Here is a 19,864-nt window from a genome sequence, read left to right on the forward strand (position 1 = left end):
CATGCTGCATCAATCAGAACAAGTAATAATCAAAAGGCGCTATATCTGGTGAGTAGGAGTCTCAAAACTCTTGCAAATGTGTCATATCAAGAATGCATATGTTACTATCTGTTATTGGTCTCTTTCGCAAAAAAAAATGATTTAATTTGTTAAATTGTCGGTAGATATCTGTAGTAAGTGTGTTCGATTTTAGAAGCTTTTATTATAGTTTAACATTCCTCTTTGATGTGGTATATATTGCTCTTCTGGGCTAACTAATGACTTTATGTATTTACTTATTAAGCAAAGAAACCATATTGAAACTAATCGAAATAGCATTTTTTAAATCAATTCAGTATGGAAGCCGTTTTACCTTCTTTTGAATATTTCCTATCACATACGAAATTATTTGTCTTAAACTTGATCTTTCGTCCATTGAAACCAAATTCGATAATTGGAATATGGAGAAAGAGATCCTAAGTTTCTAAAAGTATCAGGCTTGACGCAGTTCAGCAGACGGCTTAAGCAGCAAATTTCCGCAAATCAAACAAAAAAAGTAATGATTGCTAAAAATATATTTTTTGGGTTCCATTATTAGCATTTATACATACAGAGTAAATCAATAATTATTTTGGAATGGAAATCTGTTACTTTATATATAGAAATAGAAACAGGTGAATTTAACAGTTAGTTTAAATTGTTTTAATAATTAAGATCGCTGATCAAAATATGTGCAAGCACCTAATAAATAAAATACCAAGCATAATTTAAATTTTTGATCGTTAGTCATTTGACTCTGTTAGAAATTAATATATCCAGTATCTAATAATAATTATGTTATGTTAATGTTGAGTTTAAGCTAAACGGCTGGCTTAAATAAGTTGTAGTAGATCTAATTGTCATCGCCAATAACATTGCGCCACAGAAAACTTTTCTTTTATCAAATAGTTGAATGAAACCGAGGTGTTGAAACTAATTTAGCTGATCGAAATATATACAAGCACCTAATAAGCAAAAATACCAAGCATAGTTTAAGTATTTGATCATTAATCATTACACTTTATAAAAAATTAATAAATCTAGTATCTAATAATAATTTAGAAATAGAACAAGGTTCCATAAACATATGGTTTAAAGCCCACATGAATGTATATTCTTAAGAGTCAAATATATCTCTACAAAATTGTAGAGTTGATTTCTATTGATATACTTAAGATACAAATAACAAGATTGATAAAAAGATCGATAAAATCAATATCTCGCCTAATTACCATTACAACGACAGCTGCTTATTACGTAAGTCGTACATTTTTGCTCGAGCATCAATCCGTTTATTAAAAAAAGTAGAAAGCTAGTGGTCCACTTAGTTGCAGTCTCTGCTGGCCCGAAAATGTTGTCGAAAATCGTCGGAGTGAAAATAAAACTGCTTTTGTAAAATTTCCCTCGTTGAATGGACTTGTTCGGTGCTGAAGACCGCCGCGTCTTAATTGGCATGTTTACTGTTTATGATATATTCAAATTATGAATTTTTTCGAAACAAACATATACTACATATAATATTACCTTATTCTTTTTGCAAATGAGAACCATATCTTGTTAAAGAATATGACAAGATATTGTTTTTTTAACCGACTTCGAAAAAGGAGGAGGTTCTATGTTCGGCTGTATATTTCTTATTAATGTATGTTCGCCGATTTCTCCGTCAATTGTGGGCCGATTTTCAAATTTTTTTCTCCGAGGTGGTCCCATTGAAACCAAATCAGGATCTGTTGGGGAAAAGGGGGGAAATCAAGGGAAACGTTCAAATTTCTAAGGCACGTACAAAGTTTTCACATATTTTTTATATAATAATCAGATATTTGGCTACAAAATTATCGCTGAGATGGTGCGGTGGAAAATCGGAAGCCATTCAGTTTGTATTTTAAGCACTAACTGTAGCATATAAGATCTCGTAGATATATTGTAGACTCCTGCTTCTATGGTGTAATAGTTAAAGTGTTTGCAAACGCAGGTCAAGGTTTCGATTCCCGTCACGGGGAATAAGTTTTTGTTGTTCTAGTTTAGTTAGGACATTGTCAGAGAGCGGACCCCGGTGCCTGAAGCGTTCCTCATTTTCAATCATTGTTTCTTTATTCCTATATTTCCTCATACGGGCTGCACCTTACTGCGTAATTTATAGTTATTTATAGTAATTTATTGAGTAAATAAAAAACCGACTTCAAAACATAAATAGAGAACTCACAAAAATTATAAAATAATCAAACTTAGACTTTTAACACAAAAAAAAACATTTTAAAATATAACATGTACATAATAATCGTTGTAATAACAAAATAAAAATAAACAAAAACCTTATTTAATATATCAACTACATACTTTATATTCTACTATATACACACAATTTAGCTTAATACATACCTAAATCTATTAATCTAGTTACAATAATATATTAACTACTACCAAATGATCACTTTGAAGTCGGCGCCAAGCCCAAACTACACAAATAATAATATAATTTTGTGATATATACAAAAAAATTAAATTAACAACAAAACAAATCTGTATTAATATAATTAATTTAACAATATTTATAACAAAAAATTGTTATGTTTATAAATTCGTCAATATAATGCATAGACTGGACAACTTTGATTAATTTTTACTTTTTAGTGAGTTTGTTATTAATTTTTTAAACTCGGTTCAATTTCTTTAAATATTTTATTTTGGTTACTTATTTCAATGAATGTTATAACTGTTTTACTTTTATATATTGGAATTACTATTTTAATAGATTTATATATTGTTAAATGACTCCAGGGTTGTATTTCGTATTAACCGCTCTCATCAAGTAGTATCTATTGGACAGATCTTTCCAGGTTAAGATCAGGAAAATATTTTCCAGTCAAAAACAATCGATGTTGGCGTACCTCAAGGTTCCCCGCTGACCCCAGCCTTATTTAACCTCTTTATATCAGATTTGCCGAGAAAAGAGCACATTAACGTCGCGTTTTACGCTGGCGACACTGCTTTCTTCACGGCCGCCAGGTTCGAAGTTACAATTCATGAACGTTTACAGAAGCAGGTCGATCATGTAGCCAAGTGGTTCAAGTTCTGGAGGTTGCAAATCAACCCCCTGAAAACCCAGACCATCATTTTCTATAAGAAGCGTTACGCACTGCGCGTCTCGCAACTTAAGATCGACACCGCAATAATTTCATGGCTGGATAACGTCACATACCTAGGTCTCCACTTCGACCGACGGTTCGGTTGGCATTCCCAAATCCAGAAAGAAATCCAGAGTGGTTCGGGGATAGCAAACCTGCTATCTTCTCTGATATACCCTTATAGCAGACTTCCTATCTCCGTCAAATGCTTATTTTACAAGATGCGAATTCGGTTCGTACTCCTCTATGGAGCTAATGTCTACTTCAAGTTTGTTACAACCAAACAAGTCAAACGGCTTCAAGTTTTCCAAAATAAGTTCCTCGGGAGAATCTTACACGCTCCATGGTTTGTCAGAAATAATCAAATTCATAGGGAAACTGACACTCCAAAAATCAAGCACTTCATATCTCAATCATTCCACAAACAACAACTCAGCTCTTCTGTTCTTCTGAAAACGCGCTTGTTCGCGAGCTGGTTGACATATTGGGAGCTTACCACCGCGTCACCGCTAACGTCCTCTCCTTTTCCAGGATGAAACAAACTCATCCATCGCTGCAATCATAACTTTCGCCCCATACGACAGTATCCAGTCGTGTGTTAAGTCAAGTTGGTGAAACAATAAAATCGCCGGGCCCTCGTGCCCAATAACGGCTGCCCGATCAGCGGGTGCCATATCCCCAAATTTAATACAGTAGCAGTAGTGATCCACAGTGGTCAACTGTGAGACGGTTTCGGTTTAGTGTATTGGTAAGCCTAGAGGCAGTCCCACATAACCCGATCCAACTTGTCAGTCCAGGGCAAGTTTCCGCGACCAGGTATGCGTCATGCATTCCACCGCCTTGTTGTAGGCCAGAACAAAAAAATAATTTCGTCCCCACTTTCATCAGCTTATCTAAATAATTTCAAAGTATACAATTATTTGTCTGTACGTCCCCATAATATTTAAATAAATATAATCTAACTTCTAACCGTTGAGGAGTTGTGTCTTCCATTACATCAGCTCATCAATAACATTATACATAAAATATCTCGATTTCCCCGGATTCCACTTGGACATTGATGCTAACTTGGACAGATGCTGACTAATAGGACCACCTCGAAAGTGCAGTTTTTCGAATAAAAAAAAATAATTTTGAAACTTGGCCCATAATTGACGGAGAAATCTGTGAACACACATAAAAACAATATACAGTCGAACATAGAACTTCCTCCTTTTTTGAAGTCGGTTAATAACTAATACATAATTAAAGCTATATAATATAACAAAACATGGAATATTCAATATGCTGAATGACATAATATCAACTAGGTTACCAAACAGTGTAATTTTCAGCCCACAAAATGGCAGAGAAAGTAAAAATCGAATGATGAACATAGTAAATATTACAAAAGAATCAAGAAAATTTACCAATAATTACTAATAAAAGTAGATTTTCAACAATATATGTGAAAATGGTTATTGTAGTATTGTATTAAACACTATTTTTGTAGGGTATGCTATATTCTTATACGTTAGTGTTGAAGCATTCTGATAATTGACAACTGAACTTTATCAAACTAAGTGTCTAGTGTTGCGAGTGTCTATTTACCAACCAATACACTGGGCGTTGGTACCGTAAAACTTCGTATATATTATGTCTATGGACTGCACCTACGACCCAAATGGTTGATTTAGTGACTAAAATATGTGCTCCTGCTCAAAAAAAAGCTCCTGCAGCTCGGCCAATTAAACTTATTCTTTGCAGTATGACCATGCGCTCATTTCAACAGCACTTTTGACTTTGGAATCAATATAATACCTAACAATGAGGTATATATTTCTTGAAGCAACATGAGAACTTCCAGTGATTTTTTTGATGTTATCTTGTTTGTTGCTCCTTCGTAATATCTTTAGATATTATTGCAAATTTAAATGATTTTTTCTGAATCCATTCAAAGGAAGGATATTATAGGATGGGACTAGATTCAAACATAATGAACGCTCTGTAAATTAAGGAGTTCCGAATGGATATTTTTTAGAATTCCTATCTAATGAAACTAGCTAAAGCTAGTAACCATAAATTTGTAGATTAAAGAAACCACTTTATCGAAGTTATTATAAAATATATTTGTGATGCATTTCATAAGTTATTTCGAACTATAAAATCTCAAAACTCAGTACATAATGACTCATATTAAAATGTCGATAACAACCAGATAATTCCTTAATATCCCAGTGCATGCGCCGCCAGAAAATTCTGATACCTTATTTATGACGATCACGGTTTTGGTTGACAGTCGACACGTTAGATCACCGTCTAGTGGAATGATTTATTAGGGGTTGTATTTTATTTTTGCGCCGTATCGATTTCACCTTGTCCCGCATTTTGATGCCGCTTTATTTTTGAATGTACCTACAATAAATCATACCTAGAATTTTCGTGTATGTGTATATATCAATTATTTTAATCAATTATTTTTCTATACTGGTAGCAACTGAAAACTGCCGAAAATGTTTATAAGGTTAACTGGGGAGTTGCAACCAATTTTTTAAAATTGGTTCTATTTGACGAAATAATCAATAAATTCATTATTTTACTATGTTTGACCATTAACGCCCATTTATTGAATTAAAAAGTATAAATTAGAAATGAACAGAGGTTGAACTGAATTGTTATACTGCTTGGGATATATTTCACGCATTAGGGTCCAACAGTAAGAGCTCATCATTTGGATTTTCGCTATATCTTTGTGTAGCCGCTCTCCTTCTTCGTCGCTCAGGTCGCCCAAGTTTCGTGGGAAAAAAATCAAGATGTGAATTCAGAAAATGCTTTTGACAGACATTCGAGCTCTAGTTTTGAGGTAATTTTGTAAATTGTCGAAGAGAAAGTTGTGAATAGGACTTTGATACCTACATAAATTGGCAATGGATCACTGTTTGTACATGACAATGGCTTCGACACTCATGGCAAGTGAGAATATTTATAACTGTGCTTTTTTTGCATATATACCGACGATATCCATCGAGCAAACCTAGCAATCATCTCTATTCTTTTCTGCAGTATTCATTTTCACTAAACGACAATTTGGGCAGTTTGGCTAGTCAGTTTTTACTACAGCAAAACCGAGGTACTGCAAATACGTATTCTTGAATGAATTTGTCATGATTTTTCCAAGTTTACCGAGCATGCAACATCCACAAACGTAACAAAAACACTTTGAATCTACTTTGCAACGTTGTCTTTGCATTTCCACATGTTCAAAAGCACAATCACAACGCAAAAACTAGTTCCAAATTATATTTAATGCAATATCGTCAGATAACAACCGTTATAAAAGTGTAATGCTGCCACTATGCGCTAAAACTCGAAAACTAGAATCAATCTTGACACACGGATTGAAGATCTTGAAGCTGAAAACATTAAATAACGTTCTCAAGAATCGTTCTCATCTCGGGTCCAAAAGTTGACACGAACTTGTATAATTAATAAAAATACACATCATATTACAAAATTAATCTTGTATATTAGTTGTTAATTATAAGTTCACATCGTTCGGAAATACAAGACGATAAAGACAACAAATTATATTAAAATTGTCTGATGTTAAATGATGGGATGTATAACTGTTGACTCTTTTTTGTTGCAGTCATGATCTTGAATTTGCTATTCTTATATATTTTCAAGTAATGAAATAAAAAGGCCTGCAACATAGCAGATAGATGTACTTTCTAATTACAAATGATGAACAAAATAATATGAACATTTGATATATTCACAATATTGATTTATTAATTAAGTCTTGAGTCACAACATGCTGTCAAATTAGTTACAATTCTTCACGAAATATACACGTGTACTGTCTAAATCATTTCTTATACCAAAATATCCTCCAAACAAACAACCGCCTATTGCTTCAATGACGTTTGAGATGGAAATCTACTCCTCACACTCCCCTCTGAAACTACCCAAAATAGTTAATTGAACTTAACTAAAAGTTACATTTCGACAATATGCTAGATATAATGTCAAGATAGTAATTCGGAATAATCCAACCAGTGATACAAATGAGAAAACCATGCAGAACATCACGATATTGCCGCCCAAATCATAACGAAACCTCCTCCAAGTTTGACTGTAAGAAGTATGCAGTCCGTATCTTAGGCTTTTCTTGCTTTCTCCTCATAATAAATTCCGTAAAATAGACAATAATGTAATTATCAAAGCCTCTTATAAAGTAAATGATATACAGGGTTTTGTTTATATTTTTACTGAAAAGAAATAGATTTTGTAGAGAATTTTAGGTTTCTTACGTTCTAGAAAAAAAATTTTGTTGTTCTTGATTGTTATTCTAATGGATTTTTTAAAATTACTAGTTTTTAATGCCAGATGTATAAAAACCGGAGCAGTATTGAGGAGAGACATGGAGGAGGTATTGGTCGTTTAATATATCCAATTCCTCGAGACAATATTCACAATTTTATAAATAGATCTTCTGTATTAAGTGTTATAATTTTTTTCCACGAAAAACAGGTATATCGTTATTAATCAAACTGCATTAACATATATCCTTCAACATATTCACTAAGTGCGGCAGGACTATAGCCTGCAATATTATACCCTTCACAACATATGGACAAGTATTATCATGCAAGTGGATGACGTTGCATCTGTTGCTCGCTATTTTCAATTTTTGTTGCCACGAAACGGCACTCTATTTGCTCACTTGGCATCGGTAGACATCAGCCGTAGTACTTTTATTTGGTTTTCGTAGCTTATAAAACACTACATCTTATTCATCCCACTATATACACACCAATTTATGGTAAAGAATATTCATAAAAGACATAAAATGCGCTTAGAATTGTCTTTGCAGATGTCGAAAAGATTTTTGCATCGGATTGTCACCAATGATAAGAAACGGATCTACTAGCACAATCCCAAATGTAAAAAATCACGATTTGAGCCCGGAAAACCACCATCAATAGTCAATATATAATATTAAAATAAATTATATTAGATAACAATTTTGTTTAATTATTTTATTTGGATTAGAATTTTGTTATATGTCAAAGTCAAAATGTACTAAAACTCGGAGTTGATGCGGCAACATTGCCACATCAATCCAGATGACTGATCCAGATGATGATGTGGGTTCACTGCTGTTTTGAATATACTGTATGTATTTAGTGAAATCAAAATAGCATTAAATCATAACATAAGCCGTACATTGAAGGAAAAACGACTGTAGTACCAAAAAATACTACCAAACCCGCCGTATTCTCCAGACTTTGCTTCATTTGACTGCCACATATTCCCATCAATTCCATATAATGCATCATGACAGTTTACTTTTATGAAAAAGACAATTACAAAAAAGTAGAAATAGTATTTCTCAGATCAGTATTGACTCAGCTGTTACTTCTTCCGTGACATTTTTAAGTTGCTTGGCCACAATCCTTTTTAATGTTCATTTATTATTGTCAATTAATATTAGGTTTCGCGCACTATACGTTGATAATGTTTCATCATGTGTTGAGTGTGATGTAGTACGTTACAGTGAACACATTTATTCGAGAAAGAAATGAAAATTTGAATTTGAAAATGAGAAAGCTCTATTCAAAGTGGATGCCGCGTTTGCTCAATGTTGACCAAAAACAAAAACGTGTTTGGCCATTTTTAAACGTAACAAACTGGAATTTTTGCGGAGATATGTTACAATGAATGAAATATGGATCAATAATTTCACTCCGGAATCAAAAATATCGTCATCTGAGTGATTATCATCTGGTGAACATTGGCCAAAGCGTCTCAAAAGCACGACAATTGGCTGCAAAGGTTATGGCCTCAGTATTTTGGGATGTGTGTGATGTAATATTCATCGACTATCTTGAGAAGCGAAATACCATTAACAGTGAATATTATAAAACTTTATTGGATCGTTTGCTAAGGAACTACCGCATATGGCAAAGAAATAAAAATCTTTCATCACGACAACGCGCCGTGTCCCTGTTCAATCAAAACAATGGCAGAATTACATGAATTATCTTCGAATTGTTCTCACATCAACTGTATTCCCCAGATTTGGATCCTAGTGACCACTGGCTATTCCCAGACCTCAAAAAAAAAGCTCACCGCTGAGAAATTTCACTCGAATAAAGATGTTATCGATCAAATTGTGGCCTATTTTGAGGCAAAAGATAAATCGTTCTACAAAAGTGATATTAAAATGTTAGAGCGACGATGGAATGATTGTGTGGTTTTTGATGGAGAATACGCTGATGAATAAAGCAATTTTGAAGCTTGTTACTTTTTGATGTTTTTTGATTGTTACGCTTGGGAACATGCATTTTCGGCACATGTGTTATGTTCCATAAAAAAATTAATTAATTTGATCCTCCACTAAATTAATCCATCACTGGCAATCTAAACAGAAGGACATTAAACATGGACAACAAAAAGCCTCGAAAAAAAAGTAAACAATTGTACGGCTAGTGTATACCAGAGAGCTTCCAAATATCTATTAAATATTAACAAAGGCATGTCATTATCGATAATTTCTGTTCGATATCAATGGCACGAAAGTACAACAAACTAAACGACGCCCGACGAATTCAGAGTTACGAACCGAACGTCACTCGAATTCGATCGCGGCCCCACACACACACAGCACGATGAGCAATAAAGCAAAAGTAAACGGTGTATGTCCGCATAGCGAATTACCGAATAAACTAGGAACAAGCGTCAACAAAGACGGCAAAATAGTTTATGTCGCGCCAATTAACGGAGAAAAATTCGTTATACCTGACGCGACAAGACGATGTAAATGGTCCAGAGATGCCAAGAAAACCGGTGTGCCTTTCCCACATACCACCCAATCTTGGTGAAAAAGCAGGATTAACACGAAACGAAGCACATTCACTGATACCTTTCATTTTGCAGGATGAGAAATGAGAAAATCGCTCCTAACGTTCTTAGTCTAATTGGAAATACACCCATGGTAAAGCTGAACTCGATTCCAAAAAAGGAAGGCATACGATGTAATATTTGTAAGTTTTTAAAAATATTTATATTCACGTAACATTTAAAGCAATTATTAAACATTAATTTTAAAAAAAGACCACTTTAAAGTTTCACCAATACCATGCAAAAAATTCAAAATATAATTAACATCACCTATAATGAACAAAACAGTTTGCAAAAATAGTATTTTCCTTTCATCGAAAAATCACCAAATGTTTTTCTTCATATCAATTAATTCTCACTCACTTTATTAAAAACTAATCAAGTGGCAACATCGATATGTCAAAACTCAAAAACAAATGTCAAACCTAAATAACGAAACACAATTCGATTTTAAGGAAATATTTGACAGTGCTATTAATTCATTCAATAACATAGTGATTTGGTTTTAAATTTATGACAGATAATTATCGAAACAATCGATTATAATCACAATATACCTATCAAAGCAAAACATCAATAACTGTCAGTGTCAAAACACCTATAAATAATTTAGTAATTAGGATTTTATTTTAAAAATCTTTATATGGCTGTATTTAAACTAGATATATTTTAATGAAAAAACCTTAATTACAAATATGTGTATCGATCTCGTTCTATTTCAAGCATTTTTTTTATATAAAGTCCAATTAGCCGGAAAAGTAAATATCGTAAAGTCAGCGTTAAGGCTGATTTAAAAGGCAATATTACTGGTTTTTAAAATATTATTGACGATATAAAAAACATTTTTAACCCAGAGATATACGATATTAACGGATATCGTAAAATAATTCATTATTTAAATGACAAAGAGTATATCACTGCATCGGAAACCATTTAAAATCGTTGCACTTTTATTGACGTGGTTTCGTGCTGGTACGCCCACGTTGAAGTTCAATAACACATTTTTGTTAAGGTCGAAAAAGATAAGTAAATATTTTTTATATGTTAACTTACTTTGTTTTATTTCGGGACACATTAATGTCATTATGATGTTTGTATTTTGGTCATTTATTTTCCGATAAAATGTCAAAGAAAAATAATGGGTCTTAGTTCATATATTGACGTTTGTTCTTTTATATTCTTCTTTTAATACACAATGGACAACTTATAAAAATATACTATAAACAAATTGAAATGGATAAAACTAAAAATATATTTTCGTTAACATAACCTGTTTAAACTTCTAAGATAACAAAAAGGGGTACAATTCTGTAGAATCCTGGCATGCGCACAAGGATTTGAATTTGCATCGTTGCCAATTGTTGAACATTATAGGTATATTTGAGGTATATACATACTATAAATATAATAAATTATCTTGAATTTACCAGTTAACCTAAAATTTCTGTTGAGACCGAAATTAAAATGTTTTGGTTTATTTTTGTCCCTTATAATATAAAAAATGTAATATAAAGAAACTTTTATAAACATCTTTCATTTTAAAAGAATTTTGAAATGAGAAAATAATACAATATTAACTTATTTATCAATATATAAACACTAAAATCGGATCGAACCGCAGGTATAGTTCTTGTAAATTATTGGTGTGCTTGAAGAGTATAATATATATTCTGGAATTCAACAAATTAACCTAAAACCTTAGTTGAAACTGAATCTCAAATTTAACTAAGTTTACTATCTTTATGAATCAATAAATCTAGACTTTTAAAATTATGACTGCTTAAATTAGCTCGTGTTTTATCCAATATAGTATCCATTAGAATGTCAATTGTAATGCTGTGGATTAACTATATGAATAACGAGCTATGATTTTGATGAGATATATTCACATAAAGGACTTCGAGTCATATTTATCTGTACTTTTACTTTCGCAGGGTCAACTGTGCCTAAAATTTAATGGACTTCTAATGAAATTGAATCAACTTTGCAAAATTAAAATTAAAATTGAATGGATATGCGCCTGGATGGAATGTCCTAATATGTCTGTTCAGTTTAAAATTTTATAAAAGCTTTTTAACAATATTCATAAATCGTTAATTTATCCATTACTGCCTACCATTTATAACAAAAATATGAACAGTACAAGAACAAATAAACTAAAAACAACAAAATTCTCAACCTTACAAAACGGAGCTACTACCAGCTGTTGTAGTTCATTGAATTCTACCTCTCCATTACTTATAAAACAACAACGTCCCAAAAACAGACGGAAACTACCGAAATTTAACGAATACCGATTAGGATTGTCCAGAAATACCCACTACTAAATAAGAATTGTAATATTGCCTTTTAGTATATTACTTTTTTTTATATATTTTAAAGTCTCCTTTTACCAACTATGGTTTTATCTGGACTGGACCTACAGTTTAACGTGGGCCCCGAACCACGGTCATCAGCATTAAGCCTACTGACTGGCGAGTAACCAACTTTAGAAATCATCCCAGAAGACATCCAGTCTTACCCAGACTGGTTACTGGCGTGACTGGGATCATTTTTCTTGTCGGATTTTACACTCTTGCCTAGGACCGAGCCGGCACTATATTACTAATTTTAAAATGTATATAAAAACTAAATGATATTGCTAAGTATTACTTGTTTTCGAAGCAAATGCAAATTCAACACTTCCTATTGACAAAGAATAAAACGGTTTCGAAATACTTACAAAAACAAAACGTTGACATAACGAAATACGCATTAAGAACTGTAAAACGTCATTGAGACGATACATTAATAACACTAATTATTCATCATCTTTACCGTAAGAAAGCGGTTGACTTTGAGAGTTTTCTCATGCATACGAAAAAAAATTAATAAACAGCGCAAAATAATATTTGGGGAATCCATATCATAAAATAAATTTTTGCGTAAAGTCGGGCGATAATTTTCAGATAAAAATGGAAATGAGTGTAACCTGAAAAAAGAGTTATCAAATAGGATTTTGTCATTGTCAGCCGTCTCAAGGTAAAACAGAAAATTCTTATTAAAAATTAATAAATTAGAGATAATGTAACGCCAATACATTTTATTACTATTATAAAATTTTATTACTAGTTAATTATTTTCCTATAAGAATGTAAGCAATGGTTGAATCATCTTTGATAGTCGCTACCGTAGAATAATATATAGAGTGTTAACTTAATACAAATAATTTCAGAATTGTTCTGCGTGATCTCAGCAAGAAGGCGCTGAGAACGTCATTTCGCTGAATTTCATTGGTTAGTTTAAATTACCATTACAGGCACCTGTAAAGAAGATATTTTAAAAGGAAAGCATGTCATTGGTCGAGGACCTCATACGCACCACGTGACCAACCTCTGACGTCACATTCTACTGACCAATTAAATTTGAAATAAATCCCAAATGTAATTTTTCAAAATAATATATTCTAAATACTAATATTATAAAGCTAAAATATAACTATATAATGAACATATATAATGAATATAAATAAAAAATAATTAAATATAAATTTATAAATAAAAAATATTTAAATATAAATATTTAAATAAAAAATATTTAAATATAAATATATGAATAAAAAATAATTAAATGTGAACATACGAAAGGCTGCATTCTAATTGAATACATAAGATATCTCCTGGCAAACATAATAAAAATTGTCTATAGCGCTTTTGCCCTTTTTCGTATTTCTTTAATGCTATCTATATTTAAATAAGATATTAAATTTTCTATCTTTTTGTTCCCTCATTCTGAAAGCAAGGCAGCACAGCTGAAAGTCTGTCTCTCTGAAAATCAAGCTTATCTTGTTGATCTACAAATTGTATAATTTTATTTTGTATTGACGCATTTTTTTAATGAGTTTTTATCTTTGTTGAAAGGGTTATCTTGGTTAAGGAACCTTAAGCCAAAATATTAATTATAAGAATCTTAACCAATATACATTTGTTTCAAGCAAATGAACCCCTTCAAAACATTTAAGATTTTAATTAATGGCACTTTACAAGCAACTTTTTTTCGACAATATAATAGGATGATTGTGGAAGTGCTATTTATTATCTTTTATCACATAAGATAATATAAGGTGTTATATCATATGTTTAGATGCAAAATTAGAATATTTCAATCCTGGAGGATCAGTCAAAGACCGAATCGCTAAACGTATAATCGAAGATGCCGAAGAACAGGGCCTCTTAAGACCGGGGATGACGATAATAGAACCATCTTCCGGAAATACCGGGATTGGAGTAGCTTTGGCGTCGGCTATAAAAGGTTTGTGACATTCGAACGAAACCAATGAACAGAATACGTTACTCCACAACATCTCCGGATTTGGCGCCTGCGTACATACAGCTTTATTTACTTATATTTTTGTTTTATCGTGATTAGTAGATTTAAAATCGAAATATATATATATAGCAGCTAAATAGGTTCAGGAATCAATTCAGGAAATAACACATTTTATTTAAAAAAAGTATTAAAGAAAACTAAATAATAAAAAATAATTTCTATATGCCTTTCTATTTTTAATAAAACATTAAATTTAAATTAATTTACATATCTGATCAATTAACAAGTTCTCTATTAAATTACATCATTAAGAAGAATCATTTAAATATACATTACCATAAAAAAGACCAAAATCGTTTAGATCAAATACAGCCCATACAGTCAAAACCAAATAAAAAGCCACCACTATATATGAAAGCAGTGAAATTCTCCCAAAAGTGTCCAAATATGACCAACTATGATCGTTACTATTCTTAATCCACAAACCCCATTAATGAATTGAGTACCTGAAGCTTTCGATTAACATATTGTACATTTACTAGCTTAAAATGAATGGATTATCGTACTTTTAAGCTGATAGAAATCTCAGTCAATACATCATTATTTTTTCAAAACAATAATTTATTTACATATACTCTTATATAATAATACATTGCATTTTCCTTGTCACTAGATCATTAGGGTGTCGTTGAGAGCATTATATTTTGTTTATTTGATCCAGGTCTACTTTTGTTAGCAAATTTAATTATTTCATAGTATCACTGTACACTGTTCTTACATCTTGGGAAAATGCTGTCTAATTTCTTCTCATAATTTCACATTCTTCGATTTTCACTCTCAACAAATTCTAGCTACATCTCACCTATAATTTTTTTTATTACTCTTCGTGAGTCCACAATCTGCCCTGTTGGCAATAAGTATTTCTTATGTCTATATTATATATACATGGCATGTAGATAATCACTTCAGTGAGCAATCTTCTGTATAAAATATTATCTTAATTAATTAGTCTTATTCTAAAGCTTATTCTAAAGTCTACGTATGTCCAGTAATCAGATCAGATGGTGTTAAACGTTTTAGTCTACGCACTTCACTATCACGTCGCATATTTAGCTGATTAGCGAGTACACTGGGATACACTGAAACTCTTTCGAAATACTTCACACAAACACGTTGAATTACACTCCTTATAGGTTCTAGAGGAATATCGCGTTGTATCACTTTATTTGAAATATAGTACGGAGCATCAACAATGGCACGCAACACCTTATTTTGGAACCGTTGAATGATGGATATATTAGATTTGCTAGCGGTACCCCATAGTTGGATTCCATATGCCCAAATGGGCTTGAGTATAGACTCATACAGCAATACCTTGTTATCTAATGATAACTTAGATTTGCGCCCGATGAGCCAATATATTTGATACAATTTTAGTCCCACTTGTTTTCGTTTAGAGAGTATGTGCTTCTTCCAGGTTAAGCGTCGATCACCTATAAAATAAAATTTAAATCATTACTAAAATATGTTGTGTTTAAAAACAATGCCTAATTATTACCAGTTACTACAATTTTTGCTACTATTCTTGATGGAAAACCTCATTAATAACTTGACTACTTCCAACACAACAAGAATCATTTTGTCCTCTGTTCTAGTTATCATTAAATTTTGGCATATGTTGATGCCTATTCGATGTCACTGAAATTGATGTCGTGTTATAGATTTGAACAGAACATTCCCACTATAATAAAATAAATGCTGTTTGAATTTTATAACTTTAAAAATGAACCTTACATTCTGCACTTACCCTTGTTCTTCCATATTTTAAAATCAGTGTATTAAACCACCAAGAATAACACAACAATTTAATTATTATTAACACACAAAATCTAAATATTCAAGATTTTTTTGTTGTTTTGACTTGACCGACTGTACCGATCGACTCTAGAAGAATGTACCGCCATTAGAAAAGGAAGACAGTATAGTTTATTCTTTTCTATGGTTTATTCTACGCAGAAGAGTGCGCATGCGCCAAATCTGGATATGTTGTGGAGTAACGTATTCTCAAGTGAACGCAAATAATCGGGAGGTCGCAGGTTACAAATGTATTATCGTGATGAGCGAGAAAATGTCCAACGAGAAGGTGGCGGTGATGACAGCGCTAGGAGCTCGACTAATCAGGACACCTATCACGGCGGATTCGTATTCTCCGGAGGGAATTTTTGGTGTCGCTAATCGTCTACATAACGAGATACCGGATTCGCTGATTTTAGATCAGGTAAATTCTGCAGTGCCGACATAAAAGGTAGTTCTTTGAAGTGATAGGTCTTTATATTTAATGGAATTTACATCATATAGGGTCCATTCGTAGGATTCCTGAAATTTTCGTGAGTTCTTATCACTCCCATTTAAGAAATATTGCTTATTATCAACACTACTAATCTAGAAAATACAATATGAGTCATAAATCGGGAACCAAACAGGTACTTGTATGTTCAATAAGTTTCCATGACAGAAATGGAGTTTCCTTCTCTTTGTTGATATTTTTCCGTATTTCTTCCGACTTTTTTTATGAATTTTTATATCCAATTGATTCAAATGTTTAAATTAATAATTGTTTTATCACCATCAACGGAATTGTTTCGTTTTTTTGTGGCCATCTTTCAATCATTGAGCAAGCAATTTTGAAAACAAAATCTCTTTAAAATATTCCTCATTGTGTCTATGAAAATACCGAGAGCTTCTGTTATGTCTTCAATCAATTTATCAGTCGAATATTTTCCAACGCCAGACCTTATATTTTTTCAGTGATTTCTAATTGTGATGCATTTCTCGCATCTAAAAACCCAATTAACCAGTGTCTAAATCATTATTTTGCGATGATATTCATCAAATGCATTTACAATTTCGGTATTAACTTCCATAGCCTATTGACTTTTTTAACAAACCCCCTTGAGACATAAAATATTTAATGTGCTTATCAATCCTGCGAAATTTCGTTCCAAGTCTGCCACAACTCAGAAATAAAGTTGCAATTCCTACAGTTAATTAACTGTATTTTGTCGTTCCAACTTACACCACTTATACTACATTATATTTATATTTGACACGAGTCAAATGAAGGTTAGGTTTATGCATGTTATGGAGATAGTATCATCTATAATTCTTCCAATAAAATAGTTAATGCACGTCATAGATGACGTCAAATATACTGCCAAATACAGTTAGTGAAAATGTCATATTCTCATTTTTTCATTTTACCGTAATTAAAAAGAAACAGAGATCTGTCTAATTCGTCGGAACAGGTATCAAATTCAGTAACATTGCAACTTGCTGACGTCATAAGCATTTATGACGTGCATTGGCAATTTTATTGAATAGACTATACATGTCAAACCCAGCACTTACTGAGTGACATATTATCCTCTATATGTCTTATACTGTAATTATTATGAATAGAAATAATAACACAAAATGACTTCCATCTGTCACCTCCAGCTGTCAAATGACATATAAATTCCGTTGAATGCTTTATCACTTAAAAGAACACTGTTAAGTTGATAAAACTTCATCGAGGAAACATAAAATTAACTTTTCAGTTCTCTAATCCTGGAAATCCTTTGGCTCATTATGACACAACCGCTGAGGAAATACTGGATCAGTGCGATAGAAGAGTAGATTATTTGGTAAGATTAAAAATATGCATTATTAATAAAAATCAGAAATTATTAAATAATTTGGAGAAGTAGGTTATATTATAACACTAGATGGCACTGAGAATTCATAGTCTCATAGAATAATACTAATAATAATAATAGATGTTATAATAAACAGTTATGTAACAATAACAGAGACAAAATTATACTTAGAATTTCCCTGATGGAATAAAATTCGGTGCACAAATTCTATTAAACAATTTTGACATTCTTGTCAAACAATGATTTTGAGATTGCCGTAAATATCTAACTAAAAATTACTACAGAGTATGATAAAAATTTGAATTTATATTTATAAAACATAATAAAATAATAATAATGTTAAAAAATGTTACCCAATTCGTCAATTATATGCAAATCTATATATAATTAATAGCGGTATTAACATGTAGTTATGCAGCATATTATACAATAATTTGTTTTATATCAACAGGTACTTGGAGCCGGCACCGGTGGTACTCTTACAGGCATCAGCCGCAAATTCAAAGAAGAATCACCCTGCACCAAAGTGGTAGGGCTAGATCCGGAAGGATCAGTATTTGCCGTACCTCAAGAACTAAACAAAACTGACGTAACCTTTTTCGAAGTGGAGGGTTTAGGATACGACTTCGTACCCACATCCTTAGACCAAGACGCTGCTGACATTTGGGTAAAAACCAACGATGTCGACAGTTTGACAATGGCGAGGAGACTGATCCGAGAAGAAGGCATTCTTTGTGGAACCAGCAGTGGAGCGGCTGTTTCGGCAGCTATAAAAGTAGCTAAAGATTTGAAAGAAGGACAGAATGTAGTTGTTGTTATACCCGATAGTATCAGAAATTATTTAACCAAATTTGTTTCGGATCATTGGATGGAAGCTAGAGGATTTCAAACCTGCGAAAATATTAATAAACACTGGTAAACATAAAAAACAAATATAATAGTATAGGTAATAAAAATATTAATTTCATAAAACAGTTCCAACATTTTTTAAGATGATAAATACGACAAAATAACATTCAAACTACACAAAATAAATACTAATACATAAATATTTAATAATAATAACCTATTAAAAATATATTTTAGGAAAACAAAATATATTACCACTTATACTCAATTTATTCCCTAGGTGGTGGAATGATAAAGTTGGAAATTTGCAATACAAAAAAATTCACATAATTAATGCAAATGAAACATGCGAAAATGTTCTTCAAATAATGAGAAAAAACGATTTAAACATACTAGCAATTTTAAACTCAGATAAGTAAGTTAAACAAATAAATGCAATAGAAATATTACCGAATAATTGAATTATAAGAAAAAAATCGCTAAGACATTCACCAGCTCCCTCTTTCGGATTTTTTTAGAAGTATTCTGGGTTCAGTGACATTCAAACATCTAGTGAATAATATTTTAGCCAAACACGTTCAATTAAATCAGACAATTGACAATTCTACCATCAGAATATATCCAAGAATTGACGTAAATGGAACTTTGGGGTTAGCCTCCAGAATGCTTGAAAAGGACTACTATATTATTGTAACAGAAATTAATGGCAAGCTTTCATAAATTTGATTTAACTACTACTAATATATTTCTATTTCTAGAAACTGGCCCGGCAAAAATGGAGAAAGCTGTTGGTGTAATTGAAATTACAGATTTGTATAACTATATTAACCACAATAAATTCTAAGCATAATAAAACTTTGTTTATAGAATAATAATAGAGATTTCTATTTCATCATCAATATTTAATTGTAAATCAGCTCAATAGATAGCGGAATAAACTTTTCTACAGAACACAAATATTTTGTTTATTTATTTTTTATT

General features: G+C 31.9%; 1 protein-coding gene across 4 annotated transcripts in view; it reads left to right on the forward strand.

Annotated features, from left to right (window-relative positions):
• The window catches only part of LOC143199181 (cystathionine beta-synthase), an 84,102-nt gene extending 64,261 nt beyond the window's left edge, over positions 1 to 19,841 (forward strand). Inside the window, exons 1-9 of one of the 4 annotated variants that reach the window (XR_013006370.1) lie at positions 9,685 to 10,005; positions 10,065 to 10,171; positions 14,151 to 14,318; positions 16,433 to 16,614; positions 17,936 to 18,022; positions 18,486 to 18,949; positions 19,164 to 19,298; positions 19,379 to 19,589; positions 19,642 to 19,841. Coding sequence is in view for 3 of the 4 variants with exons in the window: in XM_076409003.1 (XP_076265118.1) it covers positions 9,797 to 10,005; positions 10,065 to 10,171; positions 14,151 to 14,318; positions 16,433 to 16,614; positions 17,936 to 18,022; positions 18,486 to 18,949; positions 19,164 to 19,298; positions 19,402 to 19,589; positions 19,642 to 19,727 (1,626 nt within the window). In the remaining variant the exon portion in view is untranslated. Of the gene's footprint in view, positions 1 to 9,684; positions 10,006 to 10,064; positions 10,172 to 14,150; positions 14,319 to 16,432; positions 16,615 to 17,935; positions 18,023 to 18,485; positions 18,950 to 19,163; positions 19,299 to 19,378; positions 19,590 to 19,641 lie in introns of those variants that run through there. The other 3 variants (XM_076409003.1, XM_076409004.1, XM_076409005.1) reach the window with 3 other exon arrangements.
• Positions 19,842 to 19,864: the final 23 nt, after the last annotated feature.

The sequence above is a fragment of the Rhynchophorus ferrugineus genome, unplaced genomic scaffold (genome assembly GCF_030347505.1).
Source record: "Rhynchophorus ferrugineus isolate W39M unplaced genomic scaffold, kcgeb_rfMv2 rfM6, whole genome shotgun sequence".
NCBI lineage: Eukaryota > Metazoa > Arthropoda > Insecta > Coleoptera > Curculionidae > Rhynchophorus > Rhynchophorus ferrugineus.